Source organism: Stegostoma tigrinum, chromosome 3, assembly GCF_030684315.1.
Source record: "Stegostoma tigrinum isolate sSteTig4 chromosome 3, sSteTig4.hap1, whole genome shotgun sequence".
In the NCBI taxonomy this organism is placed as follows: Eukaryota; Metazoa; Chordata; class Chondrichthyes; order Orectolobiformes; family Stegostomatidae; genus Stegostoma; species Stegostoma tigrinum.
This window is the reverse complement of record NC_081356.1, coordinates 88,819,100-88,842,589: the sequence shown is the minus strand read 5'-3', so window position 1 is coordinate 88,842,589 and position 23,490 is coordinate 88,819,100. Positions and strand designations below refer to the sequence as shown.

General features: G+C 40.8%; 1 protein-coding gene across 6 annotated transcripts in view; it reads right to left on the bottom strand.

Annotated features, from left to right (window-relative positions):
- The window catches only part of LOC125450983 (multiple C2 and transmembrane domain-containing protein 1-like), a 562,377-nt gene extending 539,029 nt beyond the window's left edge, over positions 1–23,348 (bottom strand). For 2 of the 6 annotated variants that reach the window (XM_048527527.2, XM_048527528.2), the window contains exon 1: positions 22,359–23,348. In XM_048527527.2, the coding sequence (XP_048383484.1) occupies positions 22,359–22,817 (459 nt within the window). In that variant the 5' untranslated portion in view covers positions 22,818–23,348. Of the gene's footprint in view, positions 1–21,456; positions 21,503–22,207; positions 22,280–22,358 lie in introns of those variants that run through there. The other 4 variants (XM_048527529.2, XM_048527541.2, XM_048527538.2 and 1 more) reach the window with 4 other exon arrangements.
- Positions 23,349–23,490: the final 142 nt, after the last annotated feature.

Here is a 23,490-nt window from a genome sequence, read left to right as displayed (position 1 = left end):
TTGACTGGAATGTCAGTTTCATCGGGATGTCTGACAGGTGGACCTCCTCCTCATCTCTTATCAGACATAAACCAATTATTTACCATGCCTAACATTTCCTTATTTTCTTTGCTCATATTATCATTATGAGTTTATAAAAGAGGTCCACTTCGCTCCTCATGCCCTTTTTTCCTCGTACATGTGCAACTTGTTTTGTATTGATTTTAATGTTAGTTTACAAGTTTCTTTCCTTAATCTTTTCTTGTAGCTATCACTATTTTTTTGTCATCCCTTGAAATATAGGCCAGAAGGAGTTTGTCTTGGGCTGTACTCCCTCCCTGAGAATGGTACATTGTGTGGAAAAATGAAACTGAATGACTAAATGGCATAAGGTGCCCACCAACCAACAATTATACAAGTAGCTTCAGGGAAGAGAAAAATAGAGAATCCTTTGGGTGGACTCTGCAAAATTCAGTTTAATACCATTATCAGCCTCAGGGCAAAAATAGATTACTAAGCAGCAGAGGCCAGGTTGTTCCATCCCTCTGATCCTGGACCAATTAAGCTTCTCACCCGTCATGGGTTGTATGACTAATCTATTTATTCTTATCATGTTGTATTTTAACCATTGCCACTCAATAAACAGCATGTGGCTCCTCAATCACTTTTGGGTAACCTATATATAATAATTTAAATCATTAAAGCTATTTTATCCTTAATTGCTAAGGTAACACCTCTCTCTCTCTGCCAGGATCTGTAGCTTTCCTGCAGACTTTCTAACCATAAATAACCTAGGGACCAAGCCTAACCATGTCACAGGCATCTTCAGAAATGGCTACTGTGTTATACCCACAAAACTTGATTCTGTGATTGCAACTCATTCCTGACATTCTAAAGTATGCTTCTGTTTTAATATTTTACTCACACATGTTTTGCTTCACTCTCCTTGCTTAGTTGCTTTGCATCTTTTAGTTTTTCTGTAGTGACTAAAGCACAGATTCTAATCATTATTTTGCTTTGTTATTTTTGTTTAATTTTGAAGAATTGTTTGGACTGCCAAGAGGTCAAATTACATATTCCTGATCCTATTTCTTAAGTTCTTATGCATTTTTGTACCTTTCACAAAAAAATAGACAAATCCAACCCTGCAAATTACTACCCATCCTTCTGATCTTGATCTTCAGCAAAGTCATGGAAGAAGTCTTGGAATTTTTCTATCTAGTGGCATTTATACAGAAATAACCAGCACACACAAAACAAATAAAAGAATTCAGCTGAAGAGGTACAGTCAAGTGACTGTCACTGACATCGAGGAAGCATTTGATGAATGTGTCTTTAAGGTGCCCTAGTAAACTCCAGTTGATAGGAACTGGGGAAAGCTCTCCACAGTTGAAGTCAGACCTACATTTGAGGACCATTGTGGTTGTTGGAGGTGAATCATCTCAGCCTCAGGAAATTGTTGCAGGAGTTCCTCAAGACAGTATCCTAAATCAAACCATCTTCAGTTGCTTCATCGTCAACTTTCCTACACAAGTTCAGAAATAGGAATGTTCTCTAACGAGCACAAGTTCCCAGCTATTGAAACAGCCCGTGCCCACATGCAACAATGCCTGGACAACATTCACATTAAGCAGTAAATAAAATACATCTTATGAAAGTGCCTGGCAATGACCACCTCCATCAAGTGAGAATCTAACCATCTCTTGTTGACTTTCAATGCCATTACCATTACAAAATATCCCACCATTAATATCCTAAGGGGTTATTACTGACCTGAAACTGAACTAATCAAACCACATAAACACTGTGGATACAAGAGCAGCTGAGAGACTGGGAATTCTGCAAATAACTCACATTCTGACTCCCCAAACTCAGTCTACACTAGATAAGTCAGAGCGTGATACCATACCCTGCACTTAACTGGGCAAGTATGGCTCACACATTGTTCAACAAAATCCAGGTCAAAGCAGCCTGCCTCTTCCACCCTCCATCCACCACATTAAACATACATCACCTCCACTATGAAAAGAAGATGGTGACATCAAATCTACCAATTAGATCTTGGCAGGATTTTTGAAATTTCTGAAGAAGGGTCTAGGCCCAACAGGTCAGCTTTCCTGCTCCTCTGATGCTGTTTGACCTGCCTGTGTTCATCCAGCTCTATACCTTGTCAACTCTGAAACAGTTGTATGTGTAAGCATGAGGCAAAGTAACTTATCAACATGACTGCCATTTCCCCAAAGCCATTGACAATATCCAATGTTCATTCTTCACTGAGCAAACATTGGTCCTGCACACCCACTTCCCTTTATGTAACTATCAAATTTCCTCTTATTGATTTCAATGTTTCCTACAAGTTTCTTTTCATGATTCCTTTTAGTAGCTTCTGTGAATTAATTTATGGTCCTTCGATGATCTTTGTATCTTTCCTGTTAGGGCAGGATCTGTGTTTTTTTTTCTGCACTTCTGTAAGTCCTTTCCTTTAGTTTTATGCTGTCACTTATCTCCTTAGTTGTCTATGAATGTTATTTATCTGAAGTGGAGCTTTTCCCTCTCAGGGCTGTAAACTGCTTTTGTATTGTGTAAAGTGTTTCTTTAAACAGCCTCCACAGTTCCTCAGTTGCCTTATCCATCAGCAGAATTTTCCAGTTTATCATGGACACATAGGGTTTCATCTCATCAAATTTGACAACACAAACAGAAATTGCTGATAAAATACCATAGGTCTAGTAGCATCTGTGTAGAGAAAGCATAATTAAGGTTTCAGGTCCACCGACCCTTCTTCAGAAGATGAAAAGGTTCTGGAGAACTCACTAGAACTGGAACGTTAATTCTGTTTTTTCTCCAGAGATGCTGTGAGACCTGCTGAATTTTCCCAGCAATTTCTGCTTTGGTTTCTGATATCCAGCATCTGCTATTTTGTGTTTTTTTTTGTTTAATCATGAAAATTGAATCTAAATTACAAATAAATCTAAAATTATTGCAGCTGATGAATGCTTTTTGCTTTCAAATGTTACATCGAACTTGATCATGTTACAATCACTATTTGATAACCTCATGCACAATGAGGTTACTAATTAAATGTGGCTCATTATTCATGATGACAAACAATATTGTTTGTCCCCTTGTCACATCCGAGGACATATTACTGTAGGAAACCATCCCAACCACACTCCAAACATTCGCTGCCTTTCTGACAAGAGCTTGCCTCTCTCTCTATGCTAAAGTTAAAATCTACCCCTAATACTACTCTGTTTTTGATATACACTTGCTTAATTTCAGCATTAATATAATTTAGCACTTCAGAGTAGTATTGGGGATACACATATAACATCTATTACAGTTTTAGATCCTTTACCCATTCCTGAGTTTCACCCATATATCTCCAAATGCTTTTCCCTCAGTATATTGTCCCTCTCAGCTTATAAACTGCGGCACATTTTTGATACACCATGTCTGTCAACATGTTCCTTGTCTACATTATTCATTGATTGTAAATATTCCACAGCCACATTTTGATTTGTATTGAAGGACTGAAGTGTTTACACTAAATTGTAGTCTTACATGAATGTTAGAGAATATTCTTTTTATGCTAAAACTGCAATAGGCTCATTGTTAGCAAGGTAAAGAATCTATCCATCTCGCAACTACCCTACAATCACCGAAACACAAATCATCAACATCCTCAACTACTTAATCACCAAATCTCCAGTCAAGAAAGTATCCAATCTCCCCAATCATTGAACACCAACATTTGCTAAAGTGCCCATCTTCCTGCTCACTGAATCCCCTGAATAACAAGCAATTGGATCATCACACACCAATCTCCCTGATCACTAAATCCCCAATCCCCCCAATCACTAACCCAGCAGGATGGCCAGCTTTGCCATCCTCTGAGAACACTAGTTCTTCTATTACCAACACCTCCAATCGACTTCACAGCTGACGCCCAAAACACAGTCTCCCTGGTCACCAGCTCTCCTCAATCCTCCTCAAACATTGACTACCGATCATTAAGCCTTGATCTTCCTGATCATCAGTGTTACAATCATAACCCCACTCTGATTACTTACTCCAACCCCAACCCCACCCACTCAGATCATTCTCTAATCACTGAACACAACCCCTGACAATTAGAAAAAATGGTCACCCTGCTTAACCTCGATAACGCATGGGCTCGGCTCAGGTCAGCTGGGAAAATGTTTTAAGTTTCAAACTTGAATCCAACCCACATCATACCTGTGCACATCCAGCTTTAATTGAAGCAAGATAGGGGAGCAACTAACCAATCCATTCCAAGAGGGCGTGAGTGATTACATAATATTACAAGGAGGTTTCTTGCCACACATTGCATTTGTCTTTCAGCTTAATGCAGGGCATGAGGATTCCTGTATGGAAAGGCACTGCCTATTCACCAGGAGAACACATGCTACCCTAGTGTACTCACTAAAACCTCTACCCCACAATGCTAACCTGCTTACCCAAATTTCCAGGGTGTCTGAAATACCACGCCCAGACTATCCAATCCCTCAAATCTGAGCCTTCCTATCTCACCACCCCAACCCATGTTTTGTGACCCTACTCTCACATTATCATTATTCCCACCAATACACTCTTAACCTGTTCCAGAGCTGTAATCAATTAACTTTAAAAAAGGCTCTAGTAGGTCATGGTGATAAAACTTCTGAATGTTCTAAGAAATATGCTTCTCTTGCCTATGTTCCAATATTATGTGTGGGTACACATCTGACGTGTGGGATTGTGCGCTCTCAAGCTGCTGCTTTGTACATGGACTAGGGGTGAAAGATTTACATACTTCCAAATAGCTTTGACTGCACATACATTCAAACAAGTTATTAATGAGCCATAGACGCTGCCAGGTGTATAAATAATATAGCAGGCAGCAATTTCTAAAAGGGGGCTGCCATCAGGAATATCTACATTGTAAAACAAAACCTGTAAACAAGGGGCCCCTTTTCATATTCAAAAAGCATTCTCTGAATCAGAAGGTGCTACAATTATTCTTACGCGTCTGTTTCATAACATGGTCTTCATACAAATCCCTATGTGAAGAATATAACCAGTACATTTCCAGCCATTGGATTTGGGAGATGAAACATGAAAACATGAAACAAGAATAGGTCAATTAAACACACTCCTTCATTGATCTTGTATAAGCATCATCTCCAGTCTATTAGTTACCTGTGTAAAACTGCTATATAAATATTCATGCTGAAACATAATCAAGTAACATCTTAGAATATTTATCCATTCTTACACATCTGATTTTCAACCTGGCCTATTAACTATTCTCATTACAGAAACCAAGAGGCCACTGTATATGAATGTCTGATCACCCATACCCATAGTTGTGGACAATCTGGTTCCCCCAACATTATAAGATAACAAAATGTGGGGCTGGATGAACGCAGCAGGCCAAGCAGCATCTCAGGAGCACAAAAGCTGACGACTCCCCCAACATTATACCACTTTGAAGGATTCAATAAAAGCAACGTCTACTGCTTTGCTGAGACAGTGACCATAACTTTATATTTTCACTTACAGTGTTTTGTTGAGATTGATGTTGTCCAGTACACCATGGCTTGCAGCAACATTTGTTTTATTTGATCATGAACGTGGGTACACTCGCATCAGACATTTATTGTCCATACCTAATTGTCCAGAGGGCACTTAAGAGTCACCCATATTGCTACAGATTTGGAGTTACATTGGATCTCTAAAAGATGTTAATGAATCAGATGTGTTTTCCCAACAATCAGCAATTGAAGCTTAATTCCAGATTGCTTTTTAAATTCAAATTCTGCCGTATGCCATGTTAGGATTCAAACCAAGTCTCCAGAACAATACCCGGGTCTCTGGGTTAATTATCCAGTGATAATACCACTAAGTCACGACTTCTCCTTCCCTCAATCCTCCGTTCCTCACCTCAATGACTTTGTAACCAGACTCTCTGGTTCCTTCTATTACAATTGGGAACCAGGAGAGATCGAAGTGCTCACCACTGCCAGTACTTCGCAACCTTTACACCACAAGCAGCACATTTAATGCTCAGCTACAGACACCATGAGATGCTGTGAGCCAGGAACAGGTCCACCACATTCTGGTGCTCAGCCATTGTCACTGAGTTCACAGCCCAAACAGGGAAGTTTCCGAAAAAAAGGGAGGTTCTGGTGGCCAGCATGGTGACACTAATGCTACCTGCCTTAACCAACATTGCCCACATCAATTGGCTGTCATTGAGAAAATGAAATCATGGCCCCCTAATAGTCATCAAAGTAACTTCAGCCTTGACTTTGGAGCATATCAGTGGGACTTTGACCCTCCAGAACAAATTTCAGCCTATTTGTTCTTCCCCGGATAATGTAGCTCCCAAAAGATGCAATCACATGAGGCTACGTTATGCAGACTCTGGATACCAAGGTTTCTGTCATCTTCAGTAGGGTGACCTTCCCTCCATTATAAGATGGGTATATTCACTGATGATTGCACAATGGTCAGCTCCATTCACAATTCCTTAGATACTGAAGCAGACCTTGCCCAGACGCAGCACAGCCTGAACAAAATCCAGACTTGAGCCAAAAAGTCACAGGGAATATTCGCACCACACAATTACCAGGCAATGGTCATCTCTAATAAGACACAATCTAACCACTGCCCTTGACATTCAATGGCATTCCCATCACTGAATTCCCCACAATCAATAGTCTGGAGATTACCAATGACCAGAAGTACAAGTGGACTCACCATAAAAATACAGTGGTTGTAAGAACACATCAGAAGCTAAGAATACTGCAGCGAGTAGTAGATCACCTCCTGAATCCCCGAAGCCTCTCCACAATCCATGAGTGTCAACTCAAGAGTGTGATGGAATGCTCTCAACTTGCCTGGATGGGTGTGTTGCAAGAATACTCAAGAAGCTTGGCATCATCCAGGACAAAGAAGCTCACCTGGTTGGTATCACACCCACAGATATTCACTTCCACAACTTCCAACACTCAGTAGCAGCAGTGTGTACCATCTATAAAATACACTGCAGAAATTTACCAATGATCCACAGACAGCACCGTCCAAACCCATGAGCAGTTCCACCTAAAAGGACAATATCAGCAGATACATGGGAACAACACCACCTGCAAGTTCCCCTCTAAGACATCCACCAACTTGACTTAGATATATATCACTGTTCCCTAACTGCCGTTGTGTCAAAATCCTTGATTCCCTCCCGCTACAGAACATGCACTGTAGTGGCTGGAAAAGGCAGCTCATTACCACTTTCTCAAGAGCAACTAGAAACGGCCAATAAATACTAAACCAGCCAGGGATGCTCATGTCCCATAAGTGAGTAGAAAAAGATATCTTCGCCATGACCCACCAGTCCCACCACAATCTACACTCAAGTGCTCTTCAGCACTCTCCAGCAGTGTGGTAACAGTGAAATATGACTGGCCCGTGAAAGCAATAATGGCAAAAGGAAATTTGGGCATTGTGCAAAGTGCTCTAATTTTTTTCATCCCTGAAGGATCAGATCTGCCCTGCAAATAGAGTTGGCTTTATTGGGGCTTGCCTAGTTTTCTGAAATTTTTTTTAAAAAATCGTCGCCCAAGAGACTCTTCGCGGCCAGAGCAGGGGTAAGAGCAGCCTGCCTCTTACTCTTTACTGGAAAGACAGTGGTGTAGCAGGAGTGCCAGTGCAATTGCAATCCAGAGATCTAGCTTCATTCCCATACTGGTTGGAGGAATTCAAATTCAATTAATAAAATCTGAAACATGAAGTTAGTCTCAACATTGGTCACCGGGAAATCATCATTAATTATCAAAAAAATTTGATTTACTAATGCCTGTTCTGGCCTACATGTGACTCCAGATCCACAGCAATGTGGTTGCTCTCTGAAATGCCTTAGCGATCTATTTAGTTCAAAGGCTATTAGGAATGGGCAACAAATGCCAGCCTTGCCAGTGGCACACATGTTCCATGAAAGAATAAAGGATGATGAACACTCCTGCCTGATCGCAGGGTGTTGGGGATGCCATGTAAGTTTCTTTGGTGAATTTCAAGAAGGCTGAGAAACCAATGGAAACATTATTAAATTCTGAAGTGAGTCAATATTTGCTCCAATTTAGTGATTAGCAGATGTTAGTAGACAACCACCTTTCCCAAGGGTTTATGCACAGGCAGCCTCACTAAGTTAAACACCTATATCAGTGCTTTGGAGGCAGTAACCAGAAAGAAATTTTTACATCAACTTTTTCAGATGTATCGCAATATATGTCTGGGGCAGGTGGGACTGGGACCCAGGCCTTCCATGCTTATATTTTATTTTGATTAACTCCAGAGCCTTACACAAATCCAAATGACCTTCCAAGTTAAAACTTCCCCCAGGCCTCAAAGTAATTAGTTTGTCTATGAAGTCAGTTAAGGTATCCTGAAAATATTAAAGATACTACAGTCTTTCACATTATTTTAAGTTATTTGTTTGCATGTCAATTCTTAGGATCTACTTAGATATTTCCAGATAAGAAATATCTCTTTTTCATCTTAAAGAATTACAGTTGTCCAGTTAACCAACGAAGCATTTCCTCCAGCGCTCTTATATGTTTTATGATAAATGCCAACAATCAATGACTACTTATACATGGTCTGTATTCATGGTCATTCACTACCATCACTGAGAGCTAACCCAATTAACGATTGGGGTCATCAGTTTTAGTTTTGCGAAGTCTGACGCTGGAATTGTTTAGTTGTTTCTAGATATATTGGTAGCTGTAGCACTTCAACATCTGAATAAAAATGAAAATCAGTGCTAATATCTGAGATTTATGTGTAGGCTCTCCTATCTTGCAACTGAATTTGCACTCTATAGCTTCCAACAAATCTATCAGTGTTGGACATATATCTGCTACCGCAATACACCTGTCGTTCCTAACTGCCTCGATGTCCGCAGGCCATCAGGTTCATAGTGAACCTAACATTTCCAGAAAGAGCGAAGTTAATTTTATTTTTATTTACTGAATATATGCACTGAAATAACTTAGCATTGTTGCTGTGATATCATGGATGCTCACATCAGCTAGTGCGGCATGTTTAAATAGTACTCAAGACACCTGGGAGGACGGATGAAGTGAACCAATGTAATATGTATGGGTTTTGCAAAACACTTGCATACAAAATGGCTCAAGTTCAGACTTCTGCAAATAAATTTAAAGTCTTGTAACCAACAATATTGACACAGCTTTGAATAGAATCATTAGTGACTGCTTTGAGGTAAAATGAAATGGAAGTGTATCATTTGCATGTAATTTTCTAGGGTAACTCATTTTCATACACCAGGTGTAAATTTGGATGAGTATGGGAGGATATTTATTGGTGGGTGTGCAGTGTTGTACATTTCTGAAATTTAAAAGCAAAGTTATTTAAAGAAAAGCAATTGCATCGGGAAAGAAAATTCTTAAAGCATTTGAAAATCATCAGGAACCAGTCTTGAATTTGGTAAGATCTATAAACTTAACCTACTGTTTTGCAATATAGCTGACAAATGCCAGTAGTAATGCTTGAAAATCTCTGCTCCAAATTAGCCAGATCTTTAACAACTTTCTCCAGTAAAGTTACAACATGGCAAAGAATGGCTCAGCTAAATCCTGTCCAAAAAAATGAGAAATCCAATCTGGCTAATACACACCCTATAAAGCTTTGTACAAACATCCACTCCTTCCACTCCTATGTCTTACGGTCTTCTCAGCAAAATAATGGAACATGTCCTTGACAGTGTAATCAAGCAGCCTTGCACACCAATGGCATGCTCTCTGATGTTCATTTTGGATTCTGCCAGGATTTGGCTCTAGATCTCACAGACACCTTGATCTAAACATGAACAAGGAAGTGAACGTCTCAGTTGAAGCATCATTGACTGTCATTATATCAAAGCTGTATCTGATTCAGAGTCAGATCCTGGTAAAAGTGAAGTCAATGGGGATCTGGGTAAAACTCTTCAGTGTCTTTAATCATATGTAAACAAAAGCAAATGGCTGTGGTTGAAAGCCAGGCATCTCAGCTCCAAGACATCACGACAAGAGCTCCTAAGGCTACCACACTCAGCCCAGTTATTTTTGGTCACCTCGTCAATTAACATTCCTCATCATAATTGGTTGTTTGAAGATTGTTAAAGAGTGTACAGAGTTCAGTTCCATTCACAAATCTTCAGGTAATAAGTCTGTTAATCCAGACAACATATATGTCTGGGCTGACATATGGCAAGTGCAATTTACACAACACTAGTGTCAAGTAATGGCTACCTCCAAAAAAAATTGAACCAGTACCCACCAAGGTTCAATTGTATTCTCATCGTAGACTAGAAATGTAAACACTTTGGCAACAAGAACAAGTCAGGTGTTGAACATGCTGTGATGAGTAATTTAACTCCTGATTCCCCAAAGCTGATCTACAATCTACAGGGTTCAAATAATACAGCTCCAGTAACAGTCAAAAGATTTAATTAACTTTCAGGACATTGCAGGTTGGAAATCCCATTTATTAATTTAAACATTCACTCACCCAATACTGTGACAGTAATGCATACCACCTACATGATGCACTGTGGCAGTTTAAGTTTCTCAAGTTACTATGCAGACAATCACCAGTTCAAACTCATGTGCCAACATCTGTGGCACAATCTCTTGTGAGCTGCACACCTAAACTTTCATTCACCTTGAGGAAATTAAAAAGTTACTTTGAAAATTTTAAGCATTTATTTCTGTTATAGAAACTTAAATTGGTTATTTAGTCCTGGGATGTGGATGTCATTGACTAGGCCTTTAAGTATTATTCAATTCAAGTTGCCCCAAGAAGATGGAGGCAAGCCGCCTTCTTAAACTACTGCAGTCCTTATATTGATGGTACTTATATATATTGCCTTGAAGCAATGATGAAGCAAACACAAAAAAAAACTGACTTTAGATGATAAGCAACAATTTATACTGTTTGAGAAGAGTCTGCTGATTGGGTTTATCAAAATATCAAGGGTGATATTGGCTACCCTGACGAAATCATCATTCACTGTATACTATGCAAACACATGCAAGGGCCTAACACATCCACCTTCAGCTTTGAAAAACACTCAGTTTGCTGCAAATCATTCTGGAAGAAAATGTGTCTCAAAAGTTTGAACAATTGGTAAAGCCAGCTGTCTCACAATGCTACATTGCAGTAAACGCAGAAACAGTATTCTCCACCAATATGATGTTGCTGTCAAGCCAAGATTTTCCGCACACTGCAGAAAAGTTAATATGAGTTTCTCTGTTTGCGTGATGCCAGTTATGTAGATCATATGTCTAAATGACTGGTGGATTTCATCCAACAACACAATCATTGAACTCAATAACAGAAATTGCTGGAAAAACTCATCTGTGTAGAGAGAGCAGAGTTAATGTTTCAAGTCCAGTGACCCTTCTGGAGAGCTGTTCAACAATTCTGAGGAACAGTCACAGGATTCAAAATATAAATTATGTTTTCTCTCCACAGATGCTGCCAGACCCGGAGTTATATAGTCATACAGCACAGAAACAGACTCTTAGGTCTAACTAGTCCCCACTGACCTGACATCCTAATTTGACCTAGTCCCAATTACTCTTCCTATTCACTTACCCATCCAAATGCCTTTTCAATGTTGCAACTGTACCAGCTTCCATCACTTCCTCTGGCACCTTGTGCCATACATGTACTCTGTGAAAAAGTTATCCCTTGCGTCCTTTTTAAATCTTTCCCTTTTCACCTTACACATGTGCCCTCTAGTTTTAGACTCCCTACCCTACCTGCTGAATTTCTTCAGCAATTTTTGTCTTTGTTTCAAATTTCCCGGATCCCTAGTTCTTTATTTTTGTTTTAGTCACAGCCTTTTGACTGTCGGCAGCGGACAGTGTGGTGACTGTGCTCAACCAGTTCAAGCTGGCATCAACACAGCATCGAATATTAGATACGATTCTGCTGTTGTATAGCATTTACTAAATAATTCTAACTGCACCTTAGAATTATACTAGAAACCAATTTAATATTATCAGTTGGGCTCAGACTTCTCGAATTACTTTTTTTGCATATGCTAAAAGCTACATATATTGACATACAGGGCCTTGATCTTTGTTGGCAAAAGGAATATGTCAACACATTGCCCTGTCCTCATTGGAAAAGGTGCACGGGAGAAAAGTAATTTTACTACATTTCCATGACAAGTTGACTGCTATGCCTGACCACGGTTAACTAGCCTAGTTTGAATTTAATAATTTAGATAAGATTGATCGATGGTGGTTCCTGTTCTACCTCGATACCTATCACAGTTCAACTACCCATCATCCTCTTCTCATTCAACATCACTTGTTGTTTCCTCTCTAAGATTGTTTTTCTTGTACTTCAATCTGATAAGTGCAAGGCAAACAGCATTGGCCTCATGTCCCTTTTTGCCAATATTTAAGCTCTGTGCTACCAAACAACTAAACAATGGAGGAACAATGATACATATCCAAATCCAATGGTATATCACTTGGAAGTCACTGTGTTCCCATGCACTTACTTGTCCTTTTATTTGGCAGAGATCGGGGAGGACACTGAAGAAGCTTTGCAAGTTACTACCCAGGTGTTGCTGTGTTTAGGAGCAGATTTCAATAAAAAGTGAACACTCCCATATCTGAGCCTATGATACTAGAAGGTCATTGAAGAAGCTGAAAATGGTTAGGCCAAGGGTTTAAGCCTTCAAAAACTCCTGCAGTGATGCCCTAGGACTGGGATGATTTGTCTCCAACAATCACAAATGTTTTCCTTTTTTCCAAGAATGACCCCAACAATGAAGAGTTTACTCCCCAATTCTCAAATGACCTCAGGGTTGCCAAGGTTCATTGATGCCATTCCTGCTGTATTATTGTCTTGATCTCAAGGGCAGTCAGACTTACCTGGCCTCTGGTGAAATCTGCTCTTCTCTCCCTGTTTGAAGCAAGGCGGAAGTGAGGTCAGGAACTGAATTGTTGTAGATGAACCCAAATTCAGCATCAACAAACAGATTGCTGCTGATTAAGTAGAACTGTCAGCAACATCTTTTATCAATTTGCGTGTGATCGAGTGTAGGCTGATAGAGCAGTAAACGTCTGAATTGGATTAATCTTGTTTCTTATGGACAGAGTAATTTGCTATATTGCTGACTAAATGCTTATGCTGGAACTGCTCTGAAACAGCTTGGCTAAGGGTGCACTGGATCAAGAGCGTAGCTTTTCAGTACAACTGCTGAGATATTGGCAGGCATAGCCTTTGCTCTAATGCAATCATTACTTAAGGTCATTTAGCTCTTCTGCAACTACCATTGCATTTTTACATCAAAATATTTAAACATTTTACAGGTGTGATCTATTCTTAAAAATAGAACAAATTCAGGAACAGAGGAATATTTGAGGAATTTGGATGGACCTTTGGATATTTACCCACAATGTCCTTGCTATATGACTCACTTGACCTCCTCCAGTGCTCCCAAAAATCAGAGATGCTAGTCGTCAGCCAAATCAATTCACTGCATATGACAACAATAAAAGGCTGGAGATATTGAATACTGCAAAGGTTATGCGCCCGAACAACATTCGGCCACCAGTTTGAATAGTTGTGCTCTGAAACCTGCCAAGGACCTAGCCAAGCAGTTCCTGTACTGCTACAACACTGGCATCTACGCAAGAATTAATGATCAAGAGTAGACTGATGGGAAATAATTGGCTGAGTTGGATTTCGTCTTTTATTGTGTATGGGCCATATGTGGGAAAAATTGCCCACATATGTCCCATGCACAATAAAAGACGAAATCCAACTCAGCCAATTACTTCCCATCACTCTACTCTTGATCATTAATAAAGTAATGGGTGTGGTATAAAGCAGCACTCACTCCGCAATAACCTGCTGACAGGTTTGGACTCTGCCAAGAACACTCAGCTTCTGAACTCACTATTACCTTGGTCCAGCCATGCTTACTACCCTTGACATCAAGGCTATATTGATTGAGTCAATGAGAAATGGGTAACTCTCGATGTGTGGAATCATACATAGCACCTGCGAAAATGGTAATGGTAATGGCAATGGTTTTAGGAGATCTGTTATATCAGCTCCATGGAATTTCTGAAAGAGTTCCTAAGCCAACCATCTTCAGCTGCTTCATCAGTGATATTCCCTCCATTATAAGCTCAGAAGTGGGAAAATTCCAAGATGATTGCACAATGTTCAAACACCATTCGTGATTCCTCAGGTACTGAAACTGTCCATGTCTGAATGCAACAAGACTTGGGCAGTATCTAGTCATAGAACATAGAACATAGAGCATTACAGCACAGTACAGGCCCTTCGGCCCTCGATGTTGTGCCGACCTGTCATACCGATCTCAAGCCCATCTAACCAACACTATTCCATGTACGTCCATATGCTTATCCAATGACGACTTAAATGTACCTAAAGTTGGCAAATCTACTACCGTTGCAGGCAAAGCGTTCCATTCCCTTACTACTCTCTGAGTAAAGAAACTACCTCTGACATCTGTCCTGTATCTTTCTCCCCTCAACTTAAAACTATGCCCCCTCGTGCTCGCCGTCACCATCCTAGGAAAAAGGCTGTCCCTATCCACCCTATCTAACCCTCTGATTATTTTATATGTCTCAATTAAGTCAGCTCTCAACCTTCTTCTTTCTAATGAAAACAGCCTCAAGTCCCTCAGCCTCTCCTCGTAAGACCTTCCCTCCATACCAGGCAACATCCTAGTAAATCTCCTCTGCACCCTTTCCAAAGCTTCCACATCCTTCTTATAATGCGGTGACCAGAACTGTACACAGTACTCCAAGCGCGGTCGCACCAGAGTTTTCTACAGCTGCAGCATAACCTCTTGGTTCCGGAAAAATAGAAGCAAAATACTGCAGATGCTAGAGATCTGCAATAAAAACAGAAAATACTTGAGAAATCTAACAAGTCCAAAGGAAAAAATCAGTCACAAAACATTAACACTGTTTCTCTCTCCACTGAGCCAGACTTGCTGATTTTCTCCAGCAATATGTTATTTTGGAAAATACCCAGGTTGGGGCCGACAACTGCTAGGCGTGACCTCTCCAAAGAAGAGAGATGCTAACCATCAACCTTCGATATTCAATTGCATTACAATTGCTGAATTCCCCCACCAACTGGGGCTAGCATAGACAAGAAATGAAATTATACTTGCCATTTAAATATGGTGGCCACAAATAGCAGGTCAGAGGCTAGGAAACCAGCAGGAAGTTACTCACCTCCTGATTCCCCAAAGCCTGTCCATCATCCACAAGGCACAAGTTTGGAGTGTAACTGAGTACTCATCACTTGCCTGGATGAGTGCAGCTCCAACAACACTCAAGAAGTCTGACAGCATGTATGCCAAAACAGCCTGCTTGACTGGCATGGCATCCATGAATATCCACTCCCTCCACCAGCATTGCTCAGTAACAGCAGTGCCTACCATCCACAAGATACACTGCAGAAATTCACCAGCCTCCTTAGATAGCACTTGCCAAACCCATGACCACTACCATCCAATTGAACAACAGTAGCATATATATGGAACCCTGCCACCTTTAGGTCTCCTTCCAAGTCACTCAGTGTCCTGGAAATATATCACCATTTCTTCAGTATCACTAGGTCCTATAACCTTGTTCCTAACAACACTGTGGATGTAACTACACAAAACCAAAGCTCTGGTTCAAGAAGGCAGCTCACCAACACCTTCTCAAGTGCAATTAGGAATGGGCAATAAATGTTAGCCCAGCATTGACACTCACATTCCATTAACAATTGAAAAACAAAACTTTGAGCATGATTGTGGGATATATTTTCTTGTCTATCTATACATAAAATCTGCAAATATATACTTTTCTCGAACAACATTTAGCTTGAGCTGTAAATTAATCGGGGGATACATTTACAGAACGACAGCAGTCAGGTGTAAGTGTATGATGCATTTTAAATTTTGACAAATGCTGTGAATAAAAACATCTGCTGAGTTACTCTAAAGTAATAAGATAATACATCCAGCAACTGTCTGAAACAATTATACTGTCACTTGTGCATTTATGTACAATGGTTTCCAATTCCCAGCAGGACAAATGTGAAAATACAATTTCAATACATTACAACCATGAGCTCTTCTATATGTGCAGCAGTATGTGAGTACCTCTCATGGAAGGTGTATTAATACTCAGGAGGAGGCAATGGCCTTATGGTATTATCACTAGGCTATTAATCCAGAGATTCACATTATGTCCCAGGGACCCAGGTTCAAAGATGTTGGAATTTGTTTTCAATTAAAAAATCTAGGATTAAGACTCAAATGAAATTGTTGCTGAGTGTTAGAAAAGCCCATCAGGTTCACTGATGTCCTTCATAGAAGGAGATCTACCATCCTTACCCAGTCTGGCTGACATGTGATTCCAGACCCACAGCAACAATCTAGTTGATTCTCAACTGCCCTCTGCGCAATAAGGGAGGCAATAAGCACTGTCCTGACCAGTGAGGTCTATATCCTGTGAATAAATAAAAGGGGGCTTGATCTTGATACGAGTTGGAATATAACTCCAATACAAATGTGGCAGTTTCTGGTGGGACAAATGCCTCATAGAGCAATTACAGAATATCCTAATCTTTAAACTGCACCAAAAAACACTATCTTTTTGAAGAACAAATTTTGAGGTAGTATCAGAATTTGTTGCTACCAAAGTTAAGTCAAGAGTTACTGCTATTACATAGGAAAATGTTTAGCGCACTCACTGAAATCCCTCAGTTTGCAAGCAGAATTATTGCTATAGCAACCCAGTAGTTTGTTTAGGCAAAGTCACAGGCATCTGGCGTTCCTTAGATTTGCCTTGCTCAGTTAATTTCCATAGCTTTTTGCACAATAATTTTCTCTAAATGTGTGATCGAAATTGTGCAGTGCCCACCATATGGGACCTGTGTGAACAGAGCAACCAACAGTATATCATTTTCAATAATCAGATTGATGAACTGTTAATTAACAATATAGTATTAACCAGGATTTATAGTAAAATAGTAAGTATAGTGTTAAATCAGATAAATAAACAAAACTAAAGAGAACAAAAACATCCAATTAGAAAAAGAGATGAGAAAGAACATTGTCTTCAAATAAGCTGAAGGAATTAAACATAATGGCCATAATGGCAGTATCAGAGTTTGTTTAACAGTAATTAAGAATTATGATGGTATTCAGGGTCTTCAGACTGAAATGGACAAGACCTAAGTTTTTGTGGTGAGATTAGCACAGGTCTACATCATTAGTAAAGATCTTTCATATCATTAAATGCATTTAGCAGAGGAGCCAGATGGCAAAATGCCATTTTTGTTTTATGGCAGAAACAGTGCATCTCGGATTACTTCTAGATTTTAGCTTCTTACTGCAGTGCAGAATTAGTTTAGCATTGCTATCCAATTCCTGCATGAGTCACAACATATACTTTTTAAAAATCTGTTCATGGGGTGTGAACATGGCTGGCATCCTTAATTGCCCTTGAGAAGCTCGTGGTGATCCATCTTCTTGGGCAAAAGCAGTCATGCTATGTACAGCCTATCCAGGAGCAGGTATCTCTATGCACACGTGGAAAACCCTCTCAGAGCTGTTTTGGTACAATTTTACATGTTGGCATATAATTGCAGTGTTGTAAATTTCTTGAAAGAAATAGCTTTTCAATGCAGCTAATTAATCCTGGGTTACTGATATTTCCAGAGGTTTGTTAAAAGTATAGACACATTTTGAACCATAAATTTTAATCATGATTGTGCAATTATAAAAATGAAAAAAAAAATTTTTTAAAAGATGTCAATGATTATTGAATGGTAAAATGCTTTTAGGTTGCTCTTACTTATAGTTTGATACTGGAGGTTATTTATGACAAACAAAAATATATATAATGTACTAGCATGATTTCTATGTATTTGCAGGAGGCTGTCACTGAAGCACATAATGCTCGGAAATCTGTTGCTCCATATGTCAATGAAACATCACTGCTAATGTGTAATAGTACTAAATGCCCAGGAAATGACAACCTATTTACTCTTTCTGCAGGAGACTAGTATCCACTGTAAAAGTAGATGAAATGTTAAAGCTAATGAAGGAAACAGACTGCAAAGCTTAACAGGACAAATTGGAAGAACATAAAGAAAATAAAGAACGATAATGACTTAAATGTTAATTAGGAGGAAGAAATAAGAATACCAGAGGAAGCTAATTGGGAGTGTAAAAATAGATGGCAAGAGTTTTTACAGGTATTTAAAGAAGGTTTAAGCAAAGTAAGTGTTTGTCATCTAGAGAATGAGAATGACGAAATAATAGTAGATTATAAGGGAGTGGCAATGAAATGAATTAATATTTTCTTCTGTCTTTGCTATAAAGGATACAAAAAGCATTCCAGTAATAGATGTACATCAAGATGTAGAAGGGCAAGAGGATCTTTGTGAAATTACAATGGAAAAGGAAATGTACAAAACAAATGGATGGAGCTGTTATCTGACAGGCCTTCTGAGCAAAATAGTCTTCTTCCTCGGATCTAAATGAGAAGGCCAGTGATACATTTGTGTAAAGTTTGCAAAATCCCCTTGATTCAAAAAGGGTTTCATTGGACTGGACAGTAGCAAAAGACCACTTTACTTTAGTAGGGAAGGAGGCAATAAACAGTAAACGATGAAACAATTTGCTTGATGTTGAGTGGAAGCTGTTTGAATCAATCATGAAAGAGATTATAGCTGCACACATGGAAAATCTCAATGAAATTGGGAAGAATCAGCACGGCTTGTCAAAGGAAAATAATGTTTAATCAATTTATTGGCTGCCTTTAAAACAATAATATCCGTTGTCAAAAGGGGAATCTGTACAGGTATTCTGCTTCGATTTTTAGAAAGCATTTTATAAGCTGTGAAAGGATATTGCAGAAATACAAGATAATAAAATGTGAGGCTGGATGAACACAGCAGGCCAAGCAGCATCTCAGGAGCACAAAAGCTGACGTTTCGGGCCTAGACCCTTCATCAGAGATCTGATGAAGGGTCTAGGCCCGAAACGTCAGCTTTTGTGCTCCTGAGATGCTGCTTGGCCTGCTGTGTTCATCCAGCCTCACATTTTATTATCTTGGAATCTCCAGCATCTGCAGTTCCCATTATCTCTGCAGAAATACAAGCCCATTTTATATTGTAACATATTACTATGGGTTGAAGATTGGCTGGCTAACAGAAAACAAAGCATGCATACACAACAGGCAAGATTGTCTGATTGGTAGGATACGATTGGAATCCCACAGGGTTTGTCCTGGTCCCTCAACATTTCACAATTTACATTAATGACTTTGCTGAGGGGAACAAAAGCAAAGGTTGATTTGCAGTCAATACCAAGATAGATAGGAAGCAGACTTAAAGAACAAGCATATATTACTGGTGAAGCTCAGCAGGTCTGGCAGCATCTGTGGAGAGTGAAGCAGAGTAACTGGACATGAAACATTAACTCTGTTTCTTTCTCTACAGATGCTGCCAGACCAAAGACCCATCCTACCAATTTGTAAATCATGAGCACAATTAGATTTGGAATTACAAGTCCAGTTCTGGTTGCTGTTGAGTGGATACAAAAAACAGCAAAGGATGATTACATTATGATGAGTAATTACATTAATTGAAGATGCTGTAAGTGGAAAAAAGAAAGTTGAGGAGTGTTTGCTGTTTTTACAATTGTAAAGGGATGTACAAGACCAGGCAATATTTAAAGAAGGATAAAATCTCAATTAATCTGGACAATCCATTGGAATAACTTTCTCGCTCCCAAATTTGGGGAAGATGGGAGGTTAACATGTTTAAAATCTGAAAGAGAATCCTCAGCCACTTTGATACTAGCCGCTTCTATTGTTAACAGCAGGGAGATGAGGATCTGGCCATCAATGCACTGGGTGTGTCATTAAGGAAGTTCAAGGTGGCTGCATGCTTCTACTTTTAATGCATTACTATTGGTAATTAATTTTGGTCAGATATAATTTTGGTCACTTATCCCTGAAAGATGCCACCCAGGTTGATAGGGCTCTTAAGAAGGCGTACGGTGTGTTAGGTTTTATTGGTAGAGGGATTGACTTTTGGAGCCATGAGACCATGTTGCAGCTGTACAAAACTCTGGTGCGGCCGCACTTGGAGTATTGTGTACAGTTCTGGTCGCTGCATTATAGAAAGGATGTGGAAGCTTTGGAAAGGGTGCAGAAGAGATTTACCAGGATGTTGCCTGTTATGGAAGGAAGGTCTTAAGAGGAAAGGCTGAAGGACTTGAGGCTGTTTTCACTGGAGAGAAGAAGGTTAAGAGGTGACTTAATAGAGACATACAAGATGATCAGAGGATTAGATAGGGAGACAGTGACATCCTTTTTCCTCATGTGGTGACGGCTAGCACGTGGGGTCATAGCTTTAAATTGAGTGGTGATAGATATAGGACAGATGTCAGAGGTAGTTTTTTTACTCAGAGAGTAGTAAGCGTGTGGAATGCCCTGCCTGCAACATTAGTGGACTTGCCAACTTTAAGGGCGTTTAAATGGTCATTGGATAAACGTACGGATGATAATGGAATAGTGTAGGTTAGATAGGCTTCAGGTTGGTTTCATAAGTCAGCGCAACATCGAGGGCCAAAGGGCCTGTACTGCGCTGTAATGTTCTATGTTCTATGTTCTAGAAAAGGCTTTAGAACCACTGGACCAGAGGCAGAAAATTGCCTTTACAAATATCACATGCAGGTCAGATGCAGTCGGAGTGTTTCCTCCAACAGGTTTACCTGTTAAAAAGCATTTCCCCTTGATAATCTGTTGTCACCCTCTCTCCCATCACATGCCCCAAAATCCCTACTGTGATTTCTGAATCTTCCCCAACTCCTGTGATTTCTGACCACCCTTTAATCTTCCTCAAGACCTTGTGGTCTGACACTCGGGCCATGCCTTACCCACTCCATTCCCTGCTATCTCTGTCTAGATCAGTCACAAACCATTTCTGATCTTTGCCTACCGCATTTTCTGGAAAACTTCCCTTCCCAATGGGCAGCCAAGTCTGTTTCTCAGTCAGACTGACTTCCATCGAGAAATCTGAATTTTAAAAAATCACCATGATGAATTCTCCATCCCATTTGGAGAGACATGCCTTTTGGTTTTCCTAAACCTAGCTCCCTTCCTCTATTCCTGAAATTCCACTAATAGTTCTTATTTCAGCGAGTGTGCGGCACAAATATGAAGCAACTTCCTTCAGAAATTGATGGTGTGTGTAAATGTTATTTCATTGAAAGGCAAATCAGGTGGGATTCTTTCACAGAAGCTAGTAGCAGAGTCAGTAATGAGATAGCATATGGTATGTGTGGCATTGTTTAGCTGGAAGAAAGAGGATTTTTGACTGGTTTTGGTTCCCAAAGCTCACCATCACTAGGCTTTCCTCCTTTAACCTCTGGGTCTGTTGAAGACCAATCGATCGTCACGTTTGGTGAACAGCTTTGTTTATCGTTCCCTACAATACCACTTTCAGAAAGTAATCTGGATGGACTCTAATCTCTTGATTTCATTCACCACTTCTTACAGCTGTAAAAGGAACCATACATTAAGAGGGAAGTGTCCCTGATTTCATTCCGTTCACGAATTATGCTACGACGTGTCTGTGATAGATGTAGCCCTGTGAGAGTTGTCCGCTTAAAATACCAAGCCGCCCTATCGCTGCTGCTGCTGCTGAGACGGCGCGACGCTCAGCAACTCGCATGTTTTACAACTGCTGCAGATAATACGTGCGACAAGTTCAGGGTCAGAGCATCATCAAGCCGGTCCACACGACTCGGAACCGCCAGCTATCCTCCAGATGCCGGTGCTGAAACAATTCAGCGATGCGTGAATTGCATTTCCGCCTGGCCCGGAGTGGAAATATTTCCCGGTGACTGTGAAATCCCGCCCCTCCCGCCGTCTTGCCGGTTTGCTCCGCTTTTTTTAAAATTAACAACTGGCAAAAACAAACGTTTGGGATCTCCCGGAGACGGGATTCCCCGATCCGATCTGCACCCCACCGAGCCCTTGGCGGCTGCAGCTAACCCCTTTCTCCCCTGTCTCCGGATGGGGGCCCTTGGGTCACGTACATTCATAATGATTTAGACACGCCCGTCATAAAGTCACTGCTCACACATTACCCAGCCGAGCAAAACCACCTTCCAGTCTTTAGGCCCACAGTGTCGCGGCCCCTTCAACCCATCCGGTGCTCACTGAAGAGGAAGCACGAACATCAACACTGCACCAAAACCCGGAGCGGACGCACTGGAGCGCTAAGAAGTTGTTACTCACAGTCATTGCAGCTCCAGGCTGGCTGCAGCTCTCCACTTCCTCAGCACGGTTTGGGACTTTCAGGCATTCCGAGGTGCCCAGGGAAGAGCTCTTGTGATGGGTCACTGCAGACCAAACGCTGGCGAAAATAGCCTTCTGTCTCTGCGGGGTGCCCGCTTTCGGTTCGGGCAGAAGCTTGGTCCCAGACCGGGAATCCCTCTGACCGCTGGAGCCCATGTTGTCGTTCGGTCCCGAGCAGCACAGGTTGGGCTGAGAGGATGAGAAGACGCGGTCCAGTACCTGCCTCCTCTTGCTTTTCAGTTGCACTCTGCCCGTTGTTTCTTTCTTAGAATCGCCCTTCTGCTCTTTCGAGCCGAGGAAGGGTCTGTTCTTTTGGAAGTGTTTCCGGAGGCGAGTCTGGATGGAGTGGGATTCTTGCTTGGGGCTGGTTTCGGTGTCAGATGCGGTCAGCTCCTCCATTCTGCACCAGGGAGAGAGAGAGTGATAGCCTCCTCGCTAACACCGGGCACCGACTGCCTGTGGTGAAAAGTTCCCGGAAAGCAGGAACTCTTGTCACGTTTAAAATTGAATTGTCACAGTGCTTGTTATAAACACACGACTGCATTCACCAACAAGAACCAGGATTGCTTCAACACAGCCAGCTACAGCGGCATCTCCTCCAGCATCAATGCCACCGACGGGACAGAGCTCCCAGCTTCTAAACAGTGAGCGGCCACCTCAAATGTGGAGAGCAAACCGCCCGACCATGTTGGCTGATCTCGCCTCTCTGAAAGAAAAGCACTGACCGGGACAGGAGGTGATTCTATAACCAACCTACAGCCTTGTTTACTGCTCCAAGCCAACACGGGACGAAAAAGGGGTGGTGCTTGTTAAATGCGAAAAGTTGTAGATTCCATTCATTTGAAAGAGTTGGTAAAACATCCACCGGCGATGCAATGGGCATACCTAGACCTCTAAGGTACGCTATCCTATTAATTCGGCACACAAGGACCTGATCTATTAGCGCACGTTGGACGTGCTGCGACCCTTTAAGTGATTCTAAAACCTGTGTCACAGAGCTTTGCGGGAGCCCAGAAGACGACAACCACCACTGACATTGCTTTATTTTGTTCTTTTACACTGCACCTCACCT